Genomic DNA, 21,925 nt, shown 5'->3' on the forward strand with positions numbered 1-21,925 from the left:
GTACCTGCAGGCCCTGTCGAGTCGCACAACAGGAAACGACGGCACGACCTTCTTTGGGCCTCCGCCCCATCCCGTGATCGCGGGTGATCATCCATCCCTTTCATCGCCCCAACTGCGCTTCACTTCCCTCGTTCGCGTGTCCTCTCCCTGGCTTCGGGGATTTCAAGGGGAGAAAACCAAAAAGGGCACATTGCACATTGCACATTCCACATTATCCACCGCACCGCGCAGCATCAGGCCTCATCGCGAGTGGCCTCAGTATCAATCAACCAACCTCAAGATGCGGCTACATCCGTGGTCCACCGTCTACTTGGTCGGTGCGATCGCAGGGTCGATCCCTTTTGCGACCTCTCATGAACTGCATCTCCCCTATCTCCCAGCCATCCAGCCCAATGTGCAATCCGACACGGAGTCCGACTCCTGTCTGGTATGTATTCTTAGTCTTTTTTTCATCGAAAGATGATCCTCATCCGCATCCCTCAGGCTGACCCTCCTTTCTTTCCCCTGCTCTAGTCACTCAAATGGTCCATCATCAATGGCTCTCTCTTCGCCAATGATGACCAGGTCTTCCCACCGTCCATGCCCATGCAACTGCATGCGCCGCGATTGACGGACGGCGTGGCCGTGGCCGGCGAGGATGTCGAGCTCGTGTTCGCCCTCGAAGCGCGCCCGCTGTCATCAGATGAAGTTGGGCCGACGTCAAGCATCGTGCGAGTGCGTGTCGACCTGATGGACGCCCAGGGCACGCCGGTCACACCCAACGCCGTCGTGCTCGACCTACTGGCGCACCCCGATGGCAGTCAGCGCATTACCCGCATCCGCATGGAGCCCGGGCCCGGGCGCCACCACCATGGGGGCGCCAACCGACCCTGGCACATGAAGTTCTGGCAAACTCAGATGAGCGCCTTCCTCAAGCACACCCAGCACGACTCCGGCCACCAGAAAAACAGTCCGCACTCGTCCGCCAGCGGTTCTGCTGCCGCTGGCGCGCCCGCACACCCGAAGAGCGCCGCCCCCGACGACAGCAGTTCAGCAGAATCCCAAGTCGGATTCGCCTTCTCGCCCTACTGGTCTCCGCCGACTTACTCCCACCGCGGTGGTCATCACTCGTCTCACCACCGCGACCGCCCCTTCTTGCGCCTGGTGCGCCCCGTCATCCTGCCGGCCGTACTGGGCGCCGTCGCGGGCCTGGTAGCTTGCTTGGTAGGCTTCGTCATCGGCCATCTATGCATGTCCCTCTCCGTCCGTCTCGGGCTCCGCAAGCGAAAGCAACCCCGACGCTTCCGTTCCGCCTCCGTAGAAGATGGCTCTCAATCGGAGAAGGCCCAACTCCTGGTACCGGAAATCTATGTGACGGATACCAATTCGGAAGCGTAGGGGCCTCCTCGCGACGCATTCAGTGACATGACTCATGTCCAAGGCATTTTGAGAGGCGCATTGTGTTTTGGGTTTTGTTTTTTTTTTCTGGGGAGTCGGTCTGGGATTCGATTCTTTTGTTCTTTTCTTTTTTCTGAGCCTTCGGGCACACATCCAAGCATGACTTGCATCATTTCCTTCCTGCCTGTTACTTTTCTATCCCCTTTTATTTCTTTTCTTTTCATTTCCTCTGGTGTCTATATCTCTTTCTGTCTCTGTATCTATAGATCTCCTTCGTGTATGTAGTCCCTGCACCCTCCATGAGGCTCATGTGGATACCCAATCCAAAATCGCTTGACATTCAGAAGTATCAGCTCGCTCAATGAAGCTCCAGCCGTCCATGTAGTCAAATATGGGCACCTCCTCCAACAAGGCCGGCTGGCCCAATGGCAAGGCGCTTGACTACGAATCAAGAGATTGCAGGTTCGACCCCTGCGTCGGTCAATTTTTTGGAGCCTATTATTCCCTCCGAACCAGAATATTTTCTCCTCTTTTTTTTTTTTTTTTTTTTTTTTGGTTCCGTGTCTCGGGTCGGTTGAGTCGCGAGGCCCACCGGTTCCATCCGAACCGAATGCCTCTAGGCCGAGTTAAGCGGTTTCGCCGATATCAAGCTTTTTCTGCCTATGTTGATCCACGAGAACCATGGTGGATCGTGAACCATGCTTATGCTCATTCTGCAATACCACCCAAGCCGGGGCTGTCTCATAACGATATCCAGTTGCCTGCAGGTAACTCACCACGCGGTAGAGATGGTGGGTCAGATTAGGCGGCAAGCTAGTTCGTTCGCATTGGCGATCGCCTCTCAATAAGTCAATCGGACTACCGAGTAATAGAGTAGTTAATAGAGTAGTTAATAGAGTAGTTTGCACAAACTAACATAAACTAGTTTCAGATCCAGCATCCGATGTCTAGTATGCTATGCTACCTCTGAAACAATGATAGCCCTCGACACGAGGTTTCTCCGTAGATGCATGCACACAAAGTAGGGGCACTCTATACATACGTACCACCGCTATCGGATAACACGGTACGATAATATTTCTTCGAATAGAATAAACTTCCTCTATCATTGCTGCCTCTGATGGGGCAATTAGTGGAAATTTGAAGTAATGCATTGGAGCGCCCCCGGGTGGGAGGGAGGGGGTGATGGGTACCACAAGGCTGAGGCTTACACTGAGCTAGCTTCATTTGCACTTCCCTAGATTGAAATTGCATGGATTTCTCACCTCAAGCCACTTGAATAATGGTGGTGCCTACAAGTTGAATTGGCCTTCAGCCAGACCGACCGCACGGGGTCCACAAAACTCCACTCCAGGATCAAACTCCCGGGGTTGGCTAGGCAGTCAACCTGAGTCGAATAAAGTTATCGTAGTTTAAGCGTGTTCAACAATAATCGTATTGTTCGAAAAAAAACTCATGGCACAGTGACTCGGACAGCATAAACTCAATTCAAGAGAAACTAGGATTTATGGTGTCAGCATGCTGATATATATATAATACGTATATGATACTTTGGCTTAGAGGGCGTCCTGCTTATCCATCCACCACCATAATTATAATGCCTCTGCTCTGAAAATTTCATTAGCTATTATGGACTTAATTCAAACACATACATTGACTGTTTTTTCTTTCTTTTATTTTTCTAGTTTCTGGGGTCAAAGAATAAACGCCGAGTCTGAACATATACATGTACATGTAGTGGAAAATAATTGACTATTATATGAATTTGTTAGTTGCTCACTTGGCGGTTCGTTCAGCGACCGTTTGCCTGCTTTAATACTGTATCACGAGGTACGTGCACATTTAATCCAAAGCCACAGAAGTCCTCAATTAAATGCCAGCAAATACCCTGAAAATGTGTCCTTCCAATTTCGAAGCGGCGTCTCATTTTTTAGTACTATGGCTCAATGTCACAAGTTCGTGATAATTCCCATTTTCACCTGCCACCGAAGGTATCGGGTCGTCAATGTTGTACAGTAATCGAAGCTTAGCCAGCTCATATGCGAGCACGACCCGGCACACAATCACAGATGACATAAAACGCCCAAGGATATAAACAGCATCTCGGGCCGAGATGAACAACATACTTGAGAACACCAGTGTACCTAGAACAACGTGGCAGGATATCATGACAGCCAAAACTGCATTATAAACCAAAATGTAGATATTCTCGCGTTTGATGGTCATTTTTGGGGGTAGATTCTCCCGTGAATAGCCGATGAAAAACCACCGCATCCAACTGTGAAAGGTCGCCTCGTCGCTAAAGATATCGTCGCGAATCGTACGGATTCGAGAAGGCAGACCTATCCCCTGTGCCATTTGGGAAAGACAACTGCGCAGAGACATTCCCCGAGAGACGTGGTGGATCGAGCGTGCACGGAAAAGTAAACTCAGCGCTGCTAGTACATGAGCAATCGGCCCAAAGAAGGACCAAAGCAGAATCAAATAAGGATAACCCGGTGCAAATGCGAGAGCTGTATCAAATCCTAGCTCATAACTGAGTTGTGCGACGTTGGCGATAGCAGCCACCACGAAGGCATATTCGAGCATTGAAATCAGCCCATCGATGTAGAAAGAGAACAATCTGGGCTTGACCTCGTCATCGCGAGGCCTCAGACCTTCGAGGGGACTTCGGTACTCAAGCGGACGCAGGGGAACCACGGCGGGGGAACCAGCAGCTAATGCGATCGCAAGAAAAGGTCGTTTTCCGACTACCGCAAGTAAGGATGTCTCGTCAACGTTAGAGCCAAGTACTGCGAGTATCCCTGGAGCTAACCCTAGCAGCACGTTGGCACTAGCCATATCACTTTTCATGAATTCGGGGCACGCTTCCATAATGCAGTTGATCAATGGCACCGTCAACTGTTCGGAACGTTCAGGACCAGAACCCAGCCATCGGCTAAGGTCTAACCAGTATGTCCTGTTTGTGCGGCCCGCCTCATAGAAATCATACTCAGATGTGCAATTCTCTTGAATAATCCGATCGAAAATAAAGCCATATTCGGCATACCAGTGTTGGAACTGACTTCTTGCGAACACGGGAGTTGAAAAGATGGCGACAAGAACGAGTATGCCCAGAGAGTAAAGGAGAACAGATGCCATTTTTCCGCGTTCTTCTAGACTATTTATTAAATAATAAAAGGGCAACTGCTCATTTTTATTCAGAAAATCTCACAGAATTTCTTCGATGGATAATCGGAAAAGAAAACTTTGGAAGACGGTTCAACGAGACCACAGTTGATTGATGCGCCCGAGGAATTGCTTCCCTAGCGGTGCTCCATATCACCTGTAATTCGGGTGTTTTACGAAGAGTGCTGGGGCCTTTTATTGAAAGACTAAGAGATCTCAAGAATCAACCTTCCGAGGGGCTGTCGCGCTTTTCTATTCCAGAACTCATATATATCTCAAGTTTATCGCTCTTTCGAGTTGGTGCCCTGTGAGACGCGTAGGTAGGGCTGAATCTTATTTTTCAAGGCGATGATGTGGAACAATGTGGGCTAACAGCCACATACCTAAGCTGAATCAAGAGCCTTTTGTAGGAGGGCACTTAGTAGTGATAGGTCGGTTGCCCAGCAGCCCGTCAGCATGGGCAACATCGACAACAGACTAGAGCTCCAATGAAAAAAGTTGGACCGGAACCCCAGATTGCATGAACATATGAAACTCGATTATGCCATACCGATTGAGATTAGCACTATTAGCCAGCTCCGGATCTATTGGTTGTTCCCGCTCGCCCTCGCCGTCTTACACCCGTCTTACCTGCATGCCTCTCGATTATTCTTGACACTGGGGCCAAAATATCGCCACCAGCGCATCTTTTTCTTGAGAAAAGCCCAAATCTCAACGAGTATGTAGATGGTCAACGATTTTCTAGGCGGGGGTTTATCTGAAAGTCTTGATAGAAGTACATTGTGCGTCGGGGATTGGGCCAGACCTGAAATTCGTATTTTGAACCTCCCAAGTATCATTTGTAGGAACATCACGCAGCACACGTACTAAGGACTGGGTGCTAAAAATGCTCCTTCTAGCCCCCTACTCTTTGCTGTACCTCAAATCGCAAATTATGTCCAAAACCGTCCTCACCATACACGACTAGATCAAGCTCCTCATACTTGAGATGTAGGATGGCATTCTCCGGATACAGCTTTCCCAAGAGCGGCAAGGCAACGAGGGGATCGTCGGTTGGTAAGCTTGGATGCCACCCTCCTTTCCCGCCGAGGTGGCCTGTCTCGGTAAAATCAAGAATACCGCAAGGATTATGCAATATATAATTGTGAAAGGATCCGGAATTGACTTCATGTGCAGCATCCCCAGCACTATTGGCTGATATATCCTCAGCGAAGTAGGAATATTTTTGACCTCGAGCAAACGAGCCTAAGTCGATACCGACTCACTTGTCATTGTTCATGTGCTTTGCCAGGGAGCTTAGCAAAAGCCGCGCCAATCGTTCATTCTTCAGCTGCGATATCTCTTTTGTGTGGAAACCCCTAAGATCAGATACCTCCGTCCGAATTGCTTCGGAAATTTCAATAAGAGGTGCAGAGTATGGGTCGTCGAACTTGTAGTCAAAAGGCATGTTTTCCTGACTTGTCTCAAGCTTTGCTTGAATATAGACTGAACAGAGAGAAATGATATAAATAAGCAAGCTGAATAAAACGCGTCATCCTAGCTCACTTCCTGTGCAACTTATTCCTTTCAGTTAACACCTGTTATCCCACCACCAAAGAGCTCGAGTCGTGAATTTGCCACTGATTTGGCAATCTTTTCCTTCGCAAGCAGGATACACCTAGTAAATGGTGCTTAATAGGATAATATAACATGCCTTAATTTTAGATAAGACGCTCTTAGGAGGATGCTCTGTTTCCGCCAATACATTGGCCGGATTTGAAAGTAGTTCTGAGAGAAGTGTAATGGAATGCATTTCCTAGATGAACTTCAATCCTTTTTGACGTTTTGATAGTGACTTTGCAGACTCTTTACATCCCTATTAACTCCTCCGAGGTAGGAAGCCCACCGATACCAATTCTGACTGGTGTGGAGTACTCTATGGACGAGAGCGTCCAAAGATCGTCCAGCACAAGTACTGCCTTATGAATTGACAACCTTCGGCATGGGCAAAAAATGGATGGCTCTCTAAGCGGGAGGAGGAGGAGGAGCACAAGCACGGAAGATTCCAATGCTTACACGATCTTCTGCGCTGTGTTTTTGGTCTGGGCCCACTACTCGGTGCACGCAGGCGCGAGCCCTGTTTCTCCCCAGTAGACGTTGCAATCGAGTTCCTACCAATACAATCACTTCATTTGGAGCCGCAGGAACACGCAAAAAAGACGCCTTGCGACCAACACCATCGCTACCCAGCTCCTCCGTGGTTTCAAGATCGGCGACTTCAAAGCCGTCACTATCGTCATCTTCTCGAATCAATATCGTCAGTGTGCCACCATCCATGTGCGGAGGAATATAATCGCGTCCCTCAACGATCATCCGTTGCGGGTTATAGTATTGTACTCCCAGCGACTCATAGTCAAGAGTGGAGGTCCCCGTCAAGGGTATCTCCGACTGGAGAATGTCACAAAAGACTGTGCTGAACAGCTGGTCTTGAGAATGCTTCCATTTCTGATTTTCGCGTGATTAACTTGAGGGTTTGCGGTTTGAGGGAGGCAGGCAGGGCTCTTACATTATGCAGGGCTGTGACAGAGCAAAGAAACTCGAGAGGGGGAGGAATATGATCCTCTCGTTGGTCGTTCTTGCGAAAGAAATTGATGCGTTCTTTTGGTACTGGCGTAGTTCCACGAATGAGCTCCATACCAAAGCCTGAATATCCTTGAGTTCTCTGTTTTACTTCAATGGGGAGCTTGAAAAAGTCCCGGGCCTAGGAAACGTGGATTTAGACTTCAAAGAAGAAATTGATATTGGGAAAATGAAACCAACTTCGCGCAATAGGCCCGAAGAAAACGCCTGTTTCAGTTAAGGGGCCCATAAGCGAAAAGCGCCGTATTTACATAATGCTTGTCGCAATCTGGAAATGGTTGCGGGGTTCTGCTTTATCGACAGGTCAATTAAAGGGAGGGAGTCCATGGCTAACATTGCTGATAAGAGTGCGGGGAGAAGAAACTGGAGTGCTGGATTGTCACCAGGACAAAATGTGTCCACCGCTCGCTAGCTCACCTGCGTAATCTATTAATAGGAGCATCGGAACATACATAAATAGGACTGGAATAGCTTCAACAGCAGAAATTTCTTCTTTTTTGTCTTCCAGCCCGCTTGCTAATGCTCCATCCCGAAGCACACAGAAGACTGCATTAAGAAGTGAAAACCATTCCACCGACGAACTGGAAACCCCTCTCACCACTTTGTAGTAGAGCATAAACCCCGACTGAAGAAACCAGGGCTCCTTCAATGGATGGGTGTGACTTATGCGACTATTGACTGGAGGTAGGCAATGCTATCCAATAACGAGACCGAGACCCATCAGACGATAGACATTGTCAGAGGCGGCCATAGCTGCAAATTTTGTGATCATATTAAAAGGCCACTGTATGAAGTTAGAACGCGCTAAGTTTCAACGATGATAATGATCAAAGACAAAAGAATAAAGATGATCATCTAAATATGCTCAGGCGTTTGGGCCAGTATTTATGACGGAGACGCAGAATTTGTGTTTCTAATCCAGAGAAATTTGGTCGTCATGCCATTGAGCTCCGTGAAGTTACGAAATTGGATGGTTGCAGCCTTCATAGGCCGATCGATCGCCCGATCCGTCTGCATATCGAAAGCTCAATCTCTACATTCTCAAGGTATTATCTTGACTACTGCCCGTTGTTAATAAAGTGCGAAAATATAAGAAATATATCGGCAATATTTCGACAGTGCATAGAAAAGTAAGATTCCGGATCTCATCAGAGCTCCCAGATCCAGGATCGGGAGTAAGAATAGCCTGCAGATGGTCTTTCGAGAAGGTTTTCAGTATGTATTTGAGTGTCAGATGTCCAGAGACGAAGTAAAATCCCGAGGGGAGGTCATCGATAGGCCGTGATCTATTGGGTAAGCAGTCATTTATTATGGGCTTCCGCTCATGGTGAGCTTAAAGCCGATAAATCCAGCCCGGATATTTCATGACCGTGGTACCGGATAAAGACTCGAGTCATTTTAACCAGGAAGGGCCCCACGGGATCCTCAGGGAGAGCTTTTTTCTTTCTCATGATCGTCTCCGTCGGCATGGGATACCCGTAATTAGAATATCTAATATACGAGCATGGCGTGTAGTGCATCTCACTGCTGTATGCAGGTATACGTGGAATAAGACTCGATGAGTCTTCGGCGCTCCAAATACATGGCGGGTCGTGCGAAGCGCGTCCCATCCACTGTCTTCATCGCACTGCCACAGCAGACCGCCATCGCGGTTCGCGAAAGCGTCGTTATCTCTGAGATCTCTTCGTCCTGCAGATCACAATGGAGAAGAGGCAGATGGGAATCCTCTTAGAGGAACGGCATAGGATAGTGCTCCAATATCTAGATCAAGGATCTAGAGTACTGTTCTGGAGTGGTGTATGCGTCGAGGCCGTTGACGTCTGGCACGGGAGGCAATGCCGTCAAGGTCGATGAGTTTTCCTAGGCTCTCCACGGCTGCAGAAATGGAACTGGGCATGGATTCGCTAACTGAAACTCCTTGCGTCCTTGACCCCTCATCGGCAGGCTGGAGCTGAAACGTAGACGATTTCGTCATTGGCTGGCCATTCAAACTGGGAGCTGTCGGTGTCGACAAGCTTCTGCATGTCAGAATTTCAAGAAATATTTTGCAGGGGATCCCTCGTCTGGCGAAATCCCCACACGGGTGCGAGTAGCGCATTTGACCTTGGCCCGAACACATGTGGTGCAGGCCTTTCGACGCGTGGCAGGCGTCGCAGACCCTTGGCAGCGACGTCGATGCCGAATCAGCCAACTCAACTACATGAATGAGGGTTCCAGTTAGCTCTGTTCGCCTGGTAGTGCCGTGCAGTTCCTGCTAATACCGGTGTTGAACAAAACGAGGCTACCCACGCCTCCTACATGTCTTCAAGCAGGACGCGCAGACGGTGCTCCTGGTCTGCGACATCTGTTGGTATGGCGGTAAACTGGCAATGAATAATATCAGAGACCACCAGAGCTTCTAAAAGTACTGGAGAATCTTACGGTGGTGGTTAAGTGCCGATGTCAATGAATATTGTTGCAGCTGGAGTACAGAGATGCCCTGATTACGTGATGTACGATTCTTCTCGATGTTTATGTCAAGTTCAACTAATTTGAGACGACAAGTGGACTGAGAATGTTTTTTTGAATGTTTTGATCGTCACCTTTCCACGCTTTTTTTCTAAAAAAATCTCTTTTTCTTTCTGCTTCCTATGAAGTAGATTCTAAGCCAAGTCCTAATAGGGACATGCTGTTTCTGGTGTTGCAGAGGCAAGGGAGAGGGAGGACAAAGTGGACTTCCCCCTTTTCCCCGAGTCGAAGCGCGAAAGACGGCCAAAACAATTCCCAGGAAGCAGAAAATCAGACAGATGAGATTAATTCATTCGCTTTCTGTGTGCAATCCCGGAGTACTTCACGATCCACAAGTTGATCGGTCCATCTTCGCTTAAGGAGCACTGTTCATGTGGCCATGCTCAGCCTCGCTCCAGCCACACTAGCGGTGACTCCGAGGATGTCCAGCAAGACGCGGTCAGAACGGCGCCTCAAATGGATGCAATGGATTCAATAGTGCGGTCAGGGCATGTTGATGGATCCAGCAACTATTCGACTTGGTTCCAGTCAGGCCAGGATTCCTGGATCAGATGTGGGGTGGAACGGTCGATCACCAAGCGCCACAAAGGGCCCTGATTCGAAGATGCTCCTCTTCCATATTTTCCTTTTTCGCCTGGCCATGGCCATAAATGCCGTGTTGCATCCACGATGACGGCAATTGAAGTCCAGGCTGGTGCTTCCCGAAGAAAGCCAAGACAAATGCATGAGTGCGACGCTTCCAAAATGTAATTTCAGACATGGACGCCGGCTCGGAACAAGGGCATTAATTCAGGCACGCCCAAACCCGGATTACAGGTTGTGCGATTAGTCGAACGCGTCGGGGAAATTAGCATTACCATTTGGCCCAGGGTCTCAGGCTCCTTTGGTCACCCAGGGAAACCCTTGAAGTCAAATCCCGAGCTCGATGTTGCTCTGGCTGCAGATGCTTCTGATGCTCTCGAGAGTCCCACTTTTAAGCTATTGGGTTAATCAGACGAGCCTATGAGATCGCCGAATCGCACACGCTTGAGTGGTTCAGCATCCCCGCCACATGTTGATCGATGCCCAATCGAGGGGCAAGGGTCTGATCTCGCGGATCGAAGCCTCCTGGGCCCCGGAGACCGGTCGATGGGTCTCATCTTTGCCCAATCTTCAATCCTTAATGACTTCATCACCAATTATGCTGCCTTTCAGGTACAGCAAGTATGACCTGGACAGACTGTACAGCTTGTGACTGCATGCAGTCCTCCGTACAGGTCCCCGTGGGTGAAACCACTCAGTCAATGCACCAGCCACGTTGGCGTGGGTTGCACTGATGCAGGAGATGCAGGAGATGCAGAGGACAACAGAAACCCAAAAAGCAAACAGACCATTTCCCAGAAAAACACATCTCTACTGCAGAGGGCAGTTCACGCGGCCGATCCCTTCGACTCGTTGGTTCCATTAGCATTGGATGAGCTTCGGCCATCTTCCTGGTGGGGATTTGATGGTTCCTTTTTAGTATTCCACAGAAAAACTGGTCGCTAGGATAGGTCCTAGTGTCTATTATAGCTACTCGCCGGGTTCCCGCCACAGCACGGTCAGTCCCCGAAAGGTTGCTTGCAGCGGTTGTTTGGTTCCCAGCTGGGAAACTAATCTACGGCTGAGAGATGATCTGAGACGCTCTCTCCCCTGGGGCAATTTTATATAAGAGGACTTACCGAGCCCTGCACGTCTTGCTCCCCTTTCTTTCTCATCTCAACCACCTGCTCCTTGATCTCCACTGGTTCCAGATCCCAGCTATCCCGCGTCACATTCCAAAGCAATCCAGTCATTCAACCAGACCTTTGTCTCTTCAACTCAATCTACAACTATGAAGTCTTTCTCCAATGTTGCTTTGGCCTTGCTGGCGGCGACCAGCATGGTGGCCGCTGCCGATGTCTCGACCTCGGATTGCGCCGTAAGCTTTGCTCCTCTGCGAGTCCCAACGCGAGAATTATTTTCCAAGTGCTAAATCCTTTGAATGACATAGCAAATGTGTGTTTCAAACATGAACGCCAAGGCCTCGGAGTTAGGCTGTGCTTCGGGTGACATGGCTTGCCTGTGCAAGAGCAATGACTATGAATACGGGATCCGCGACTGTACCTCCCAGGCCTGCCCGAGCGATGATGCTGCCCAGGTTGTCAAGATGGCTCTCGAGAAGTGTCCCAGTATGCATTATTGTCACCCTCCCCTTCCAATGGGGAAAATAGGAAACATCACTTACGCTCTTACCTTTAGGTGGCTCCGCCTCCAGCTCTGGCTCCGGCTCCGGCGCAAGCACCGCCTCGGGCTCGGGCTCTGGGACTTCCACCGGCTCTAGCAGCAGTGCTACCTCCGGCGGTGGCTCCGGCTCTAGTTCTGGCACCACTACTGGCTCCAGCAGCGAGAGCACCGGCACCAACTCCAACGGCAGCGGCAGCGGCTCTGGCATTGTGAGTAACCATGGCGGTCCCCAAGTAATGGATTTGTAATATTTCTGTGCTGATAACCCTATGCTAGACCACCGCGACGGGCACTCACACCGGCACTGGTGCATCGACCATGATCACCACCACCGCCACCACCACCGGCTCTGGCTCTTCTGCGACTGAGTCTGGCTCTGGTTCCAACTCAGGCTCGGAATCGTCGACTGAGTCTGGTTCTGGCTCTGGCTCAAGCAACACTGCCTCGGGCTCCAGCTCTGCTGCTCCCTCAAGCAGTACCGGCGCTGCTCACCCGATGGCCACTGTTGGCAGCGGTGCTGTCGGCGCCCTCGGACTAGCTGCCCTTCTCGTTCTGTAACCGCTGATGGGTCTGGGATACTGGCATAATGTTGAACAGATGCTCTTTGTACTTTCCATGTGGTTTATGGACCACCGTGTCTCATCGGTGCCTCTAGTGAAGGGCGATGAAGCTAAATAATGTCGATCTAATGAAGTCATGCTCCGCCTGGGCACGTGCCTGGGGTCTTCGCATGTGATTGCGGAACCTTGTTTTAAACTATTATTCTCATCTTTTGTCACTCCATCGAGGGTGAACGCACCGAGCCAAAAGAGCCATGCCCAGTAAAAGGAGAGATAGCTGTCTTGATACGAAAGAAATCCCAGAATGTGCTCGACTTCTCCATCTACCCATCCAGACTAGCTTCCATATTCCCGTCGGAAAAGTGGGAGCGTCGAGGCTAAGTTTCCCGTTCACCCGGATCGGCGCCCTCCGAATAAGCAGCTCCCTATGATCGTTGTAGCACCATCGTAGACCTGATCAGTACTTCCCAGATCGAAGGCCGCATTTAAGGGCGACACAGCTCTGGCAACTTCTCTACGATAACTGTCCAGCTCATTCGCTCCCCACCGTGGCCGGGAACCCGGTTTCTCCGCGTCCCGAGCCGAGGCTCAGTTGCAGTTGTCCGGGGAATTCCCAAGCCCAAGGAGCCGCCCGTTCGGCGTCGGTCCGCAGTGCCTAGGCCGATCTGCTTTCAGTTTCAGTCCTGCTTCTTCTACCTCACTTCGTGCTCTTCGTGCTCTTCTCTTCTTCTCTTCTTCTTGTTTTTATTTGTCTTTCTCCTCCTTCTTCTCGCCTCCGCCCTCCCCTTGATCCCCCACCCCTCCGGAATCCCCCGCATTGACCGCCTGCGCCGACCACTGTTATACCACCGAGCCCACCATGTCAACCTCCACCTCCCCCCGCAAGAGCTCAAGGATGAGATCAAGGTCATTGAGACTAAGGCTGTGAACCAGACCATTCAGCAAATCCGTTCCCTGGCGGCCGGCGCGGCCGGTGGCCTCTGTGCCGTCGTCGTGGGCCACCCTTTCGACCTGGTCAAGGTCCGCCTCCAGACTGCAGAGAAGGGTGTCTATGCGGGTGCAATGGATGTTGTGCGAAAGACGGTTGCCCGAGAGGGACTGGCTCGAGTACGGCCCCATCATGAAAATCTCGTTTGAACCTTGGGAGGCATGAACTAATTGGCGCATCGCCTGTAGGGACTTTATGCTGGTGTCTCTGCCCCGCTTGTGGGTGTGACTCCCATGTGTAAGTGCCCTTCCCCCACCCCCCGCATCGGTCTCATCGACCTACAAGATCATCTATTGTCTAGAATGTGAGCTAACATAGTACCTGCTATTAGTTGCGGTCAGCTTCTGGGTATGTTTCGAGCTCGCGACGCGATGCAATGGCTATGTCTCTCCTAGGGTGGACGAACTAACGCGCACAACCAGGGTTATGATGTGGGCAAGACCCTTGTCGAGAAGGCATCCACTGTGGAGGTGGTGAACAATACCAAGCAGTACTCCATTGCTCAGATTTCCGCCGCGGGCTTCTTCTCAGCTATCCCCATGACCCTAATCACCGCTCCTTTCGAACGTGTCAAGGTGCTGCTTCAGATCCAGGGCCAGAACCCGCCTCCGCCGGGCCAGAAGCCGAAGTATTCGGGTGGTGTGGACGTGGTTCGCCAGCTGTACAAGGAGGGTGGGATCCGTAGTGTGTTCCGCGGCAGTGCCATGACCCTGGCCCGTGATGGCCCCGGGTCGGCCGCGTACTTCGCTGCCTACGAGTACATCAAGCGTTCGCTGACCCCGAAGGATGAGAATGGCAACGTCACAGGCGAGTTGTCTCTGACCGCTGTCGTGGCGGCCGGTGGCGCTGCTGGTATTGCCATGTGGATTCCCGTCTTCCCCGTCGACACTATCAAATCCCGTCTGCAGAGTGCTCCCGGCAAGCCCACCATTGGCGGTACTATCCGTGCAGTGTATGGCAGCGGTGGCTTCAAGGCCTTCTTCCCCGGCTTCGGGCCGGCGCTGGCGCGTGCCGTGCCGGCCAACGCGGCGACCTTGTGAGTGTCCGACCCGTCTCTCCCGTCTCTTTGGTGTGACTTTCCCAGACTAATCTGCTCTCTAGCCTGGGTGTTGAGTTGGCCCACAAGTTCATGAAGAAGTTCTTTGATGAGTAAGAACTTCGGTCCTTGCACCAACTCGTGTATATATTCTGGTTTGGGTTCCTTGTTGTTTGTTTTGCAGCGCTTGATTCGTCCATCTGCGGATGGATGCTAGTGATGAAGTTGTGTCAGGGGCCGATTGGCCTGCATTGAAATCGCTCTGAAGTGATTGAAGCTCCTTCGATCTTCGGGGGTTCCTTTTGCTGCTGCTGCTGTTGTTGTTGTTGTTTTTCCCAGCTCCCCTTCCTTTTCGGCGGGGGCATTCGTATAGAGATACATTCGGACATTGTTTCTAGCCGGGCTCTTTTTTGTATAGATTGAAGTCCTCACATGAGTTCTGTTCGCATTGAGTTCGACGCCAACTGGAGCTAAAAGCTGTCAAGCAAATTCTTCGTCTAATCCCATGTTGCATTGTTGGTGGTACGACGAGCCCTGTAGGCAGTGATGGTAGTTTTGTATTTCTTCGTCCTGCGGGCATCAGTTGGAACTTAAGACATCCGTCTTTATTTGGAGGCGCGATTCTGTACACATACCACTGAGCCTCATCTGGATCGAAAGCGCTCTCTGGGTTGCTGGATTGCCGATTTGCTGATTTGCAGGGTTGCAAATTTACCGGGCCGCGGATCCACTGAGGAGCACATGAGGCTCAAGGGCTGGTGTCTAGACCTGCAAACTCTTCCTCTTCCGGGAGCCGAGCGTCCGAGGGCCCTCAGGGTCTTCTTTGGGGCCAATCCGGGTGCTTCGCGAGGGATATCGAGCCATCGCACTAGCGCCAGCTCACCGGAAAAGTCGGAGGTCAATCTCGCCGACGGCTCCAGGGGGTTCTATATTTAAGTCCGAGCGGTACATTTGGGCCCTCGGGGTGGACATGGTGAGAGGAGGGTCCATTTCGAGTCGAACGAAATACAGACAGACTCGTCCGAAAGGCCTGAGACGAAACACTTCAAACCCTTCAAACACTTCGAGATCGGGGGAATAAACAAACCCCCGGACCAACCAAACGCAGGACGAGGGACTTGCCGGGTACCGGGGCTGCTCACTGGCCCAGGCAGGGCGCCGGAGGTCACTGGCAAGTCTCACGTCCCCACCCGCCCCGGCTGGGCCATGCCCCAAATGTGTCAAGGTCTTGGGCCGGTGCTGCCTGCTTTGTCGACTCAGCCTCGTGTTGAAAAAGCCCCTCTTCCCTCTTCCCTCTTCCCTCTTCTTTCTTCCCTGCTTGCTTTCTCTTCGACCTCTGCACCTCTTTGATCACCTCCATCAGTTCTATTAGTGCCATCATGTCGTCCATCACGGCCCATCTTATGCGCCGGGGTACGGAATTCGCCTCCGCCCATCTGAGCGATCCCGAGAAGCAGCCGCAACAGATGCCCGGGGCCTTAGTCGCCATCGTCGTTCTGACCATCCTGGTGGTTGGTCTGGCTGCATGGGGGGTGAGTCTCCTTGATCGATCATCTATGCCGTATCGGTCGTGGTCGAAGCGTTGACGATTCAACCTGATATGGGGATGTGATAACACATGGTGCTGACGCTGTCTCACGTTCTAGGTGGAATATACATATGGCAATGTCGTGGCAACTCTTGCCGCCATCGAGGACTCGAATCCCGACATCTACGTCCGTATTGACAACCCGACCGATCACGATGACCCGACCAAGCCGTTCGATCCGAATGAGCCGGAGCAGGGTGCGCTACCCCGGCCCCAGCCCATCACCAGCAGTTTGCGGTCAACGATCCGGCATCTGCGCGCCCGCGCTGGATTCTGGTCGCGCTTTCGTGGATTGTCCATGTACCTGACCTACGGGTTGGCCCGGGGCTTCATCTCCGGCATCGTCCCCATTCGTAGCAGCTCCTTCCTCGCCCAGTTCTTCGTGCAGTCCTTCGTGAGCGTGCTTCTGTCGACTTGGCAGATGGCCTGGGTGCATATCGTCATTTCCGAGCCCTTCCCCAAGCGTTTCTACCAGCGTATCCCCAGCTTCCGCACTTGGGCCAAGATTGCTCCTGCCGCCGCCCTGGAAGATGTCTTGACCGCAGCCGCCTTCTTCCTGCCGATGGCTGTCGCCCATGTGGCGGGCTGGGTTGATTCCGCCCATGACGACAACCGGTACACTCTGTCGGACCTGTACCGCTTCTTGGCGGTTAGTGCCGTGCCCGCGCTGCTGGCGTTTTTGATCTCCATCCCGGCTCGGGTGATCTTCATTCGGGTTGCCGCGTCCATGCTGCCTGAGGAAGATGAGACCATCGTTCCTTTCGATCGCTCCTTTGGTGGCAAGGTCCAGCCCCAGATTGTCGGTGGCAGCGGCAAAATTGGCTTGCTTGATGCTTGGAAAACCTTCGACTGGGCTGCTCGTGTCCGTTTCGTCAAGGTGATCGCCAAGACCGTCGCCATTGAGATGGCACTAGGCGTGCTCGCTGGCCTGGTGCTCGGCGTTTCGATCTTTACCATGGCTCCGGATGCGGTCCCGGCCGACGGCTCTGTGAAGCCTTCGATCGTTTAAGTATCTCCGCGATTGATGAACTTGGCTGGACGATGAGTACTGCGTTGAAATATATTGGTGTACCCTCGGAAGAAGTTTGAGGGCTGTCTGGCTACTTCTTGTTTTATCCTTTTCTCTATTTTTTTCCCCTGCTCCTCTCACGTAGAATCTTTCTTGGTGCCTTGATACTTCACCCGCGATGTCCTGCGCCGTGTCTTTTTAGGTGAATAGATGACTCGGCCATGCCCAACAGGGTATGGGATTTTAGCCCCAGACTTTCCTTAAATCATCTATTCGATTCTTCTAGACCCGGCTCGCCCTTTTGTGTAAGGTTTAGCTTTCTCTCGACGGTTGGATAGGCCATGTTTGAGGCCTCGTATTGTGGCTCATGCACCCCTTCAACCAGTCTCCTGTTGGATGGTTGGCCATGACATACCCTTGTTGCCTTTGTTGATGCCTTCACTATCGTCGTATACACCGGTCTCCTCGTTGTCTCACTAGGCTGTCAAATCTATAGATTGTACTTAGTACACGATCTATAGATCTATACAATCAACACGCCAAAAGCGGACGTGCCGATCCGATCGGAAACCGCCCCCGCTTGCTCGTCTCACCGCCTTCGTTTCTTTTTGCGTTCCCCTCACCTGCGCCTTTGACCTCCCAACGACAAAAGCCTCCTTCTAAACCTCTGCCTATCCTCCTCGCGCCCTCTCCTCTCGGATACTTCGATCATCCACGATGGCGACTTCCCCCGCCGGCCGCATGCTGTCCCGCCAGCTACAGCAGATGCAGTCCGATAAGGACATCCCCGGAATCAGCTGTGGCTTGGTCGATAACAACGTCTTTGAATGGGAAGTGATGCTGATGATCTCGGACGATGTCAAGCTATATGGAGGTATGTGTAGATTCCAGTTTGGTCGTGTTTATGGTCTCCCATATGCGACTTTGCCTGGCTGCTGCTCGGCAAAACATGGCCCCCCTCTCTTCGCCCCTCTGTTGCCGAGCGAGACTGGCTGGGATACGCATGTATGATATGAGAGAAGAGAAGGTTAATCTTCACTGTTGTAGGTGGCTTCTTCCGTGCTCGCCTCTCGTTCCCGCCAGAGTACCCCCACATGCCGCCCAAGATGAAATTCGAGTCGCCCCTCTTCCACCCAAACAGTAAGTGATCGCCATATCACCAGAGTTCAAAGGAATTATACTGGTCCACATCATGGACTTGGAGCGAGTTTCTGGAAACAACGAGGGCAAGGTTCTATGACATATGCTAAATCGCCTTTCGCTGGTGCAGTCTACGAGAATGGCGACGTCTGCATTTCCATCTTGCATCCCCCGGAGGAAGACAAGTTCGGCTATGAGTCGGCTGCGGAGCGCTGGTCGCCCGTTCAGACTCCCGAGACCATCTTGCTGTCCGTCATTTCCATGCTGTCGAGCCCCAACGATGAGAGCCCTGCCAATGTGGAGGCGGCCCGCTTGTGGCGTGAGGACCCGGCCGAGTTCAAGAAGCGTGTGCGTCGGTGTGTGCGGGAGAGCCTGGGCGAGGAGTAAATGACGGTTCCGAGTGATGCGAGCTTCTCTTTTCCTTCCTCTCCACGGTGCATCTGGCTGGTCATTTCGCTTCTTCGTCTTATTTCTTTTTCTTCATTCCCATTGCAATTTTTCCCTGCGCCATTCCGGGATTCCACACTTCACCGTGCTCATGGTGTTGCTCTCATTGAATGCATGATAGAGCGAGCGATTAACGGGGTCACTTTTATAGGGGCGGGGGTTGGGTTAAGCATCCATTGGACACTCCTTGCTGTGGGGAATTCCTCTTATGATTGATTTGCACGATTGGCCACTGGAGTTTATTCGGATCTGTTTCCTGTCATTTGAATCATCTTCTGCTATTTCACCCTCTCGTAGCTTGTCTCCTTGGCCTCTGGCGGCTCGGTGACCTGTTGTCAATACATTTGATTGGCATGTAGCATTATGCTTATGAATTAAAATTGATCAATCTCTCGGAACAGCGTATCTTCAAAGTACACTGAGGAATCGTGCCGGGCCCAATTCTATGGCTCACAAATGCGATAGCAAGAACAAGAACACGAAGAAGAACGAGAACAACAATAACAACATGAAGAAGAGTAATATAAAGAGGAAAGTAGTCGAGGTCCTACTGTTGATGTCCGGTGCGCATGGAGGGAATGAAAAGTCCGGGGTGGCAGAGCGTGAAGGCGAGCACGCCCAAGGCGATCATCCTGCTTCGATTAGCTCTCGACCCTCAAAGTTCGTTGCGGAGAAGTTGATACTCACATGCCGTCCAAGACAAGGAACTCGTTCTCCTTCTGCATCAACGCACTCCCCCAACCGCCCGCCATTTCAGGAATACTGCGACACACCATTAGCTCTTTGCTCTTCGTTTGGACTAGGATTCAGGATTCAGGTTGTACCGGTAGATACACCGGATCAACACGGTGAAATAAGCGAAGATCTCCGCGACGACAATCATTTTCATCCGGCGAGGCGAAATCGCAGGAGTGGGATCGTTCAGATTCTTCTCGCCCACGAAGCCATTGCCCTTGCGCCAGACGTTCCAGAAAAAGTTCAGGCCCAAGATGCCGCACACGGCCATGGTCACGACTTGGAAGGCGATGCCAGCAATGATGATGTCGTCACCGGCCTTCAGCAGCTTCTGGTCATCATGACCAGCGGCGGCGGCCACACCACCTCCTGCAGCTTGCAGAATCAATGAACCCACGTCGCAACTGATGAAGATCCAGGTAAATAGTCGTGGCTTGAGCCGGGAGTGCTCGGGCCCCAGATTCAACACGATGTGCTTGAGAGTCAGATACACCCCGGCCGCAACGAAGGTTGGCGCCAGCACCAGACACACAATCTGCAGCTTGAATGCACTTTCATTCCAGGGGTTGGCGTTCATCAAGATTCGACCCACGTATCCCGCCATCTCCATCAGTGCTCCCACCCCCAGGGCAGTCATGAAGGTCCAGGTGCGGAAGTAGACGCCCAGCCCGACTTGGAAAACCCCCAGCACTCCAAAGAAGACCGTGAAGAAAACATTGCCCGCAAAGTTCGGATAGTAACCGTAAGTGGTGGCCTCCACCGGACACTGCGGCGACACCGCCGTGCAATCGGCGTAACTCGGCATAGTTGAATGGAAAACCTCCGAACTGCGACTCCAAAGGGACCACCAGTTGAGGACGAAGTGATGTCGGTTCAACGATTCAATGGCGGCGTGAGTGAAATGAGGAGTCGTGACGCTGGCCCTTCGGAGATAGCGGTCGTCGGTGGTCGACAGGCCCAGTTGCCCGCTTTGCAGTGCTGATTAAATTGATTCAAGGCCATGGCGACCCCATTGATTCCCTTTTTAACCCCGTCTGGTGTGGAGAGAGCACTGGAGACACCACCAACACGCCAAGGCCCAGGCCAACGCCAGGCGGCCAACCGGCGGGGCTCTTGATATGAAACGGCGGTCATTCCGGGCTGCGATTGGGCCTCGCTCTCGTTTCCGTGTTCGCTTTTAGTGCTGACCTCGCTTCCAGGGCCATGCTCGACCCACTCCGAATCCACCGGAGATCGTGATTTTTGGTTAAAAAATCACCGAAAGCCTGAGTAATCAGTTCACGACAACAGGTCCTCGAGGTATGCAGGACATGCGATCGGGGTAGGTAGTTAGGAAGTATCTATCCATCGAAACCCCCTACCAGGGCTGTGAAGAGAATTCGGCTTGGCCTGCTTAGTCGGAGCTTACTTGATTCAGAGGTTGGTTGAAGAAGGCCCCCCCCCCAAATGGTAAGCGCGAGAGCGTGGAGGCGATAGTCCTTGCTAACCGATAGTCCTTGTTAACAATAGTCCCCAGGGACCCTTCGTGCTTGGAGCTGTTCGTAATGACGGGGCTGTCCCGGGGGCTCTTCCCAAAGTAAGGCGCTTAGCAGTATAGTAGCCGTAATCTATGATATAGATGCTTGATGGGCATTGCTCCGGGTTCTGGCACTTGTAGCCAGATCTCTCTCTCTCTCTCTCTCTCTCTCTCTCTCTCTCTCTCTAGTAAAACTGAGTCTGGGTTTTCGACTTCGATTTGAGCTCGTGGTGAATAAGAAAAATAGAAACTGCAGATTGTTATTTGAGGCAGCGCGGTCTACATCAGCGTCTACCATAAAGGGAGTCTTTAGCTCTATTTCCAATCTTTAGCATTGGACAGCATAGCCCAGATCCCAGATGGATACCATCTGTGATATTCGACTTGCAATTCAACATCTTAGCAAGCAATAAGGAGTTGGACGAAGCGAGCATTTCATATTTTGGGGGAGGGGGGTTGGTTCCTTGTCGATCGCTTCTCGGATCAAAAGAGGCTTCGCATGCGTCTCCCATCAGCCCGTTTCACCCGTTGGAGTGCACATGGATGAAGTTGATCAATCTGTTCCCTCCCCCTCGGAAGGTCATACCCAGCATCCATCCGCCTTCCACTATATAGTTTCCTCGCCCTCGCTGGCGAGTTATGCTGGGATTGCGGCGATAATAGCAGGGACAAACTCGGCCACAGTATCCTCCTCTTCGAGCACAGTGCTCAGATAGCTCCCAGTGTAAATCAATCCACTACGTCCTAGTCAATCTTGGCAGTCAGGCCTATCAGAACTTGGCCTTGATCAGTGACGGGGGCTGCTAGTCGAGTCAATCTCAAATAGACAAGAGTTCGCGAATAGCGGAGCGTCGTGGCGACCGATATCTTCTCAGGCCCTACCCAATTGGCTAGTGGACGGGCTCCTTGGGAACTCAGCTGGTAGATCCAACCATCTGGCTTTGAACAAGGCGGAATTTCTCCGTTTCCTGGAGACCCATAGACGGAATA

General features: G+C 51.7%; 8 protein-coding genes across 8 annotated transcripts; 4 read left to right on the forward strand and 4 right to left on the reverse strand.

Moving 5' to 3' along the window:
- Window positions 1-280: 280 nt before the first annotated feature.
- On the forward strand, window positions 281-1,377 carry N7462_008167 (uncharacterized protein; the record flags this gene model as incomplete). The annotated part of the gene is made up of 2 exons (XM_057079885.1): window positions 281-427; window positions 514-1,377. The coding sequence occupies 2 exons, from the start codon at window positions 281-283 to the stop codon at window positions 1,375-1,377; spliced, it is 1,011 nt and encodes a 336-aa protein (XP_056932555.1).
- A 1,923-nt stretch (window positions 1,378-3,300) lies between these two features.
- On the reverse strand, window positions 3,301-4,518 carry N7462_008168 (uncharacterized protein; the record flags this gene model as incomplete). Its single annotated transcript, XM_057079886.1, has 1 exon — window positions 3,301-4,518. One exon carries the CDS (start codon window positions 4,516-4,518, stop codon window positions 3,301-3,303), a length of 1,218 nt encoding a protein of 405 aa, XP_056932556.1.
- Window positions 4,519-6,549: 2,031 nt separating this feature from the next.
- Window positions 6,550-7,285, reverse strand: N7462_008169 (2OG-Fe(II) oxygenase family protein; the record flags this gene model as incomplete). Its single annotated transcript, XM_057079887.1, has 2 exons — window positions 6,550-7,029; window positions 7,091-7,285. Coding segments are annotated over 2 exons (675 nt in total), but the record flags the coding sequence as incomplete, so codon positions are not given.
- Window positions 7,286-11,223: 3,938 nt separating this feature from the next.
- On the reverse strand, window positions 11,224-11,486 carry N7462_008170 (uncharacterized protein; the record flags this gene model as incomplete). The annotated part of the gene is made up of 2 exons (XM_057079888.1): window positions 11,224-11,343; window positions 11,373-11,486. The coding sequence occupies 2 exons, from the start codon at window positions 11,484-11,486 to the stop codon at window positions 11,224-11,226; spliced, it is 234 nt and encodes a 77-aa protein (XP_056932558.1).
- Window positions 11,487-11,524: 38 nt separating this feature from the next.
- On the forward strand, window positions 11,525-14,617 carry N7462_008171 (carnitine:acyl carnitine antiporter; the record flags this gene model as incomplete). Its single annotated transcript, XM_057079889.1, has 10 exons — window positions 11,525-11,611; window positions 11,684-11,861; window positions 12,077-12,125; window positions 12,393-12,470; window positions 13,008-13,120; window positions 13,330-13,583; window positions 13,653-13,701; window positions 13,796-13,812; window positions 13,860-14,500; window positions 14,566-14,617. 10 exons carry the CDS (start codon window positions 11,525-11,527, stop codon window positions 14,615-14,617), a joined length of 1,518 nt encoding a protein of 505 aa, XP_056932559.1.
- A 1,262-nt stretch (window positions 14,618-15,879) lies between these two features.
- On the forward strand, window positions 15,880-17,097 carry N7462_008172 (uncharacterized protein; the record flags this gene model as incomplete). The annotated part of the gene is made up of 2 exons (XM_057079890.1): window positions 15,880-16,032; window positions 16,147-17,097. The coding sequence occupies 2 exons, from the start codon at window positions 15,880-15,882 to the stop codon at window positions 17,095-17,097; spliced, it is 1,104 nt and encodes a 367-aa protein (XP_056932560.1).
- A 717-nt stretch (window positions 17,098-17,814) lies between these two features.
- On the forward strand, window positions 17,815-18,624 carry N7462_008173 (putative ubiquitin conjugating enzyme; the record flags this gene model as incomplete). Its single annotated transcript, XM_057079891.1, has 3 exons — window positions 17,815-17,971; window positions 18,145-18,237; window positions 18,368-18,624. 3 exons carry the CDS (start codon window positions 17,815-17,817, stop codon window positions 18,622-18,624), a joined length of 507 nt encoding a protein of 168 aa, XP_056932561.1.
- A 607-nt stretch (window positions 18,625-19,231) lies between these two features.
- N7462_008174 (RTA1 domain-containing protein) lies at window positions 19,232-20,224 on the reverse strand (the record flags this gene model as incomplete). Its single annotated transcript, XM_057079892.1, has 3 exons — window positions 19,232-19,316; window positions 19,372-19,446; window positions 19,509-20,224. 3 exons carry the CDS (start codon window positions 20,222-20,224, stop codon window positions 19,232-19,234), a joined length of 876 nt encoding a protein of 291 aa, XP_056932562.1.
- Window positions 20,225-21,925: the final 1,701 nt, after the last annotated feature.

This window comes from Penicillium macrosclerotiorum, assembly GCF_028827735.1.
Source record: "Penicillium macrosclerotiorum strain IBT 26536 chromosome Unknown utg000007l_segment0_segment0, whole genome shotgun sequence".
NCBI classification, from domain to species: Eukaryota; Fungi; Ascomycota; class Eurotiomycetes; order Eurotiales; family Aspergillaceae; genus Penicillium; species Penicillium macrosclerotiorum.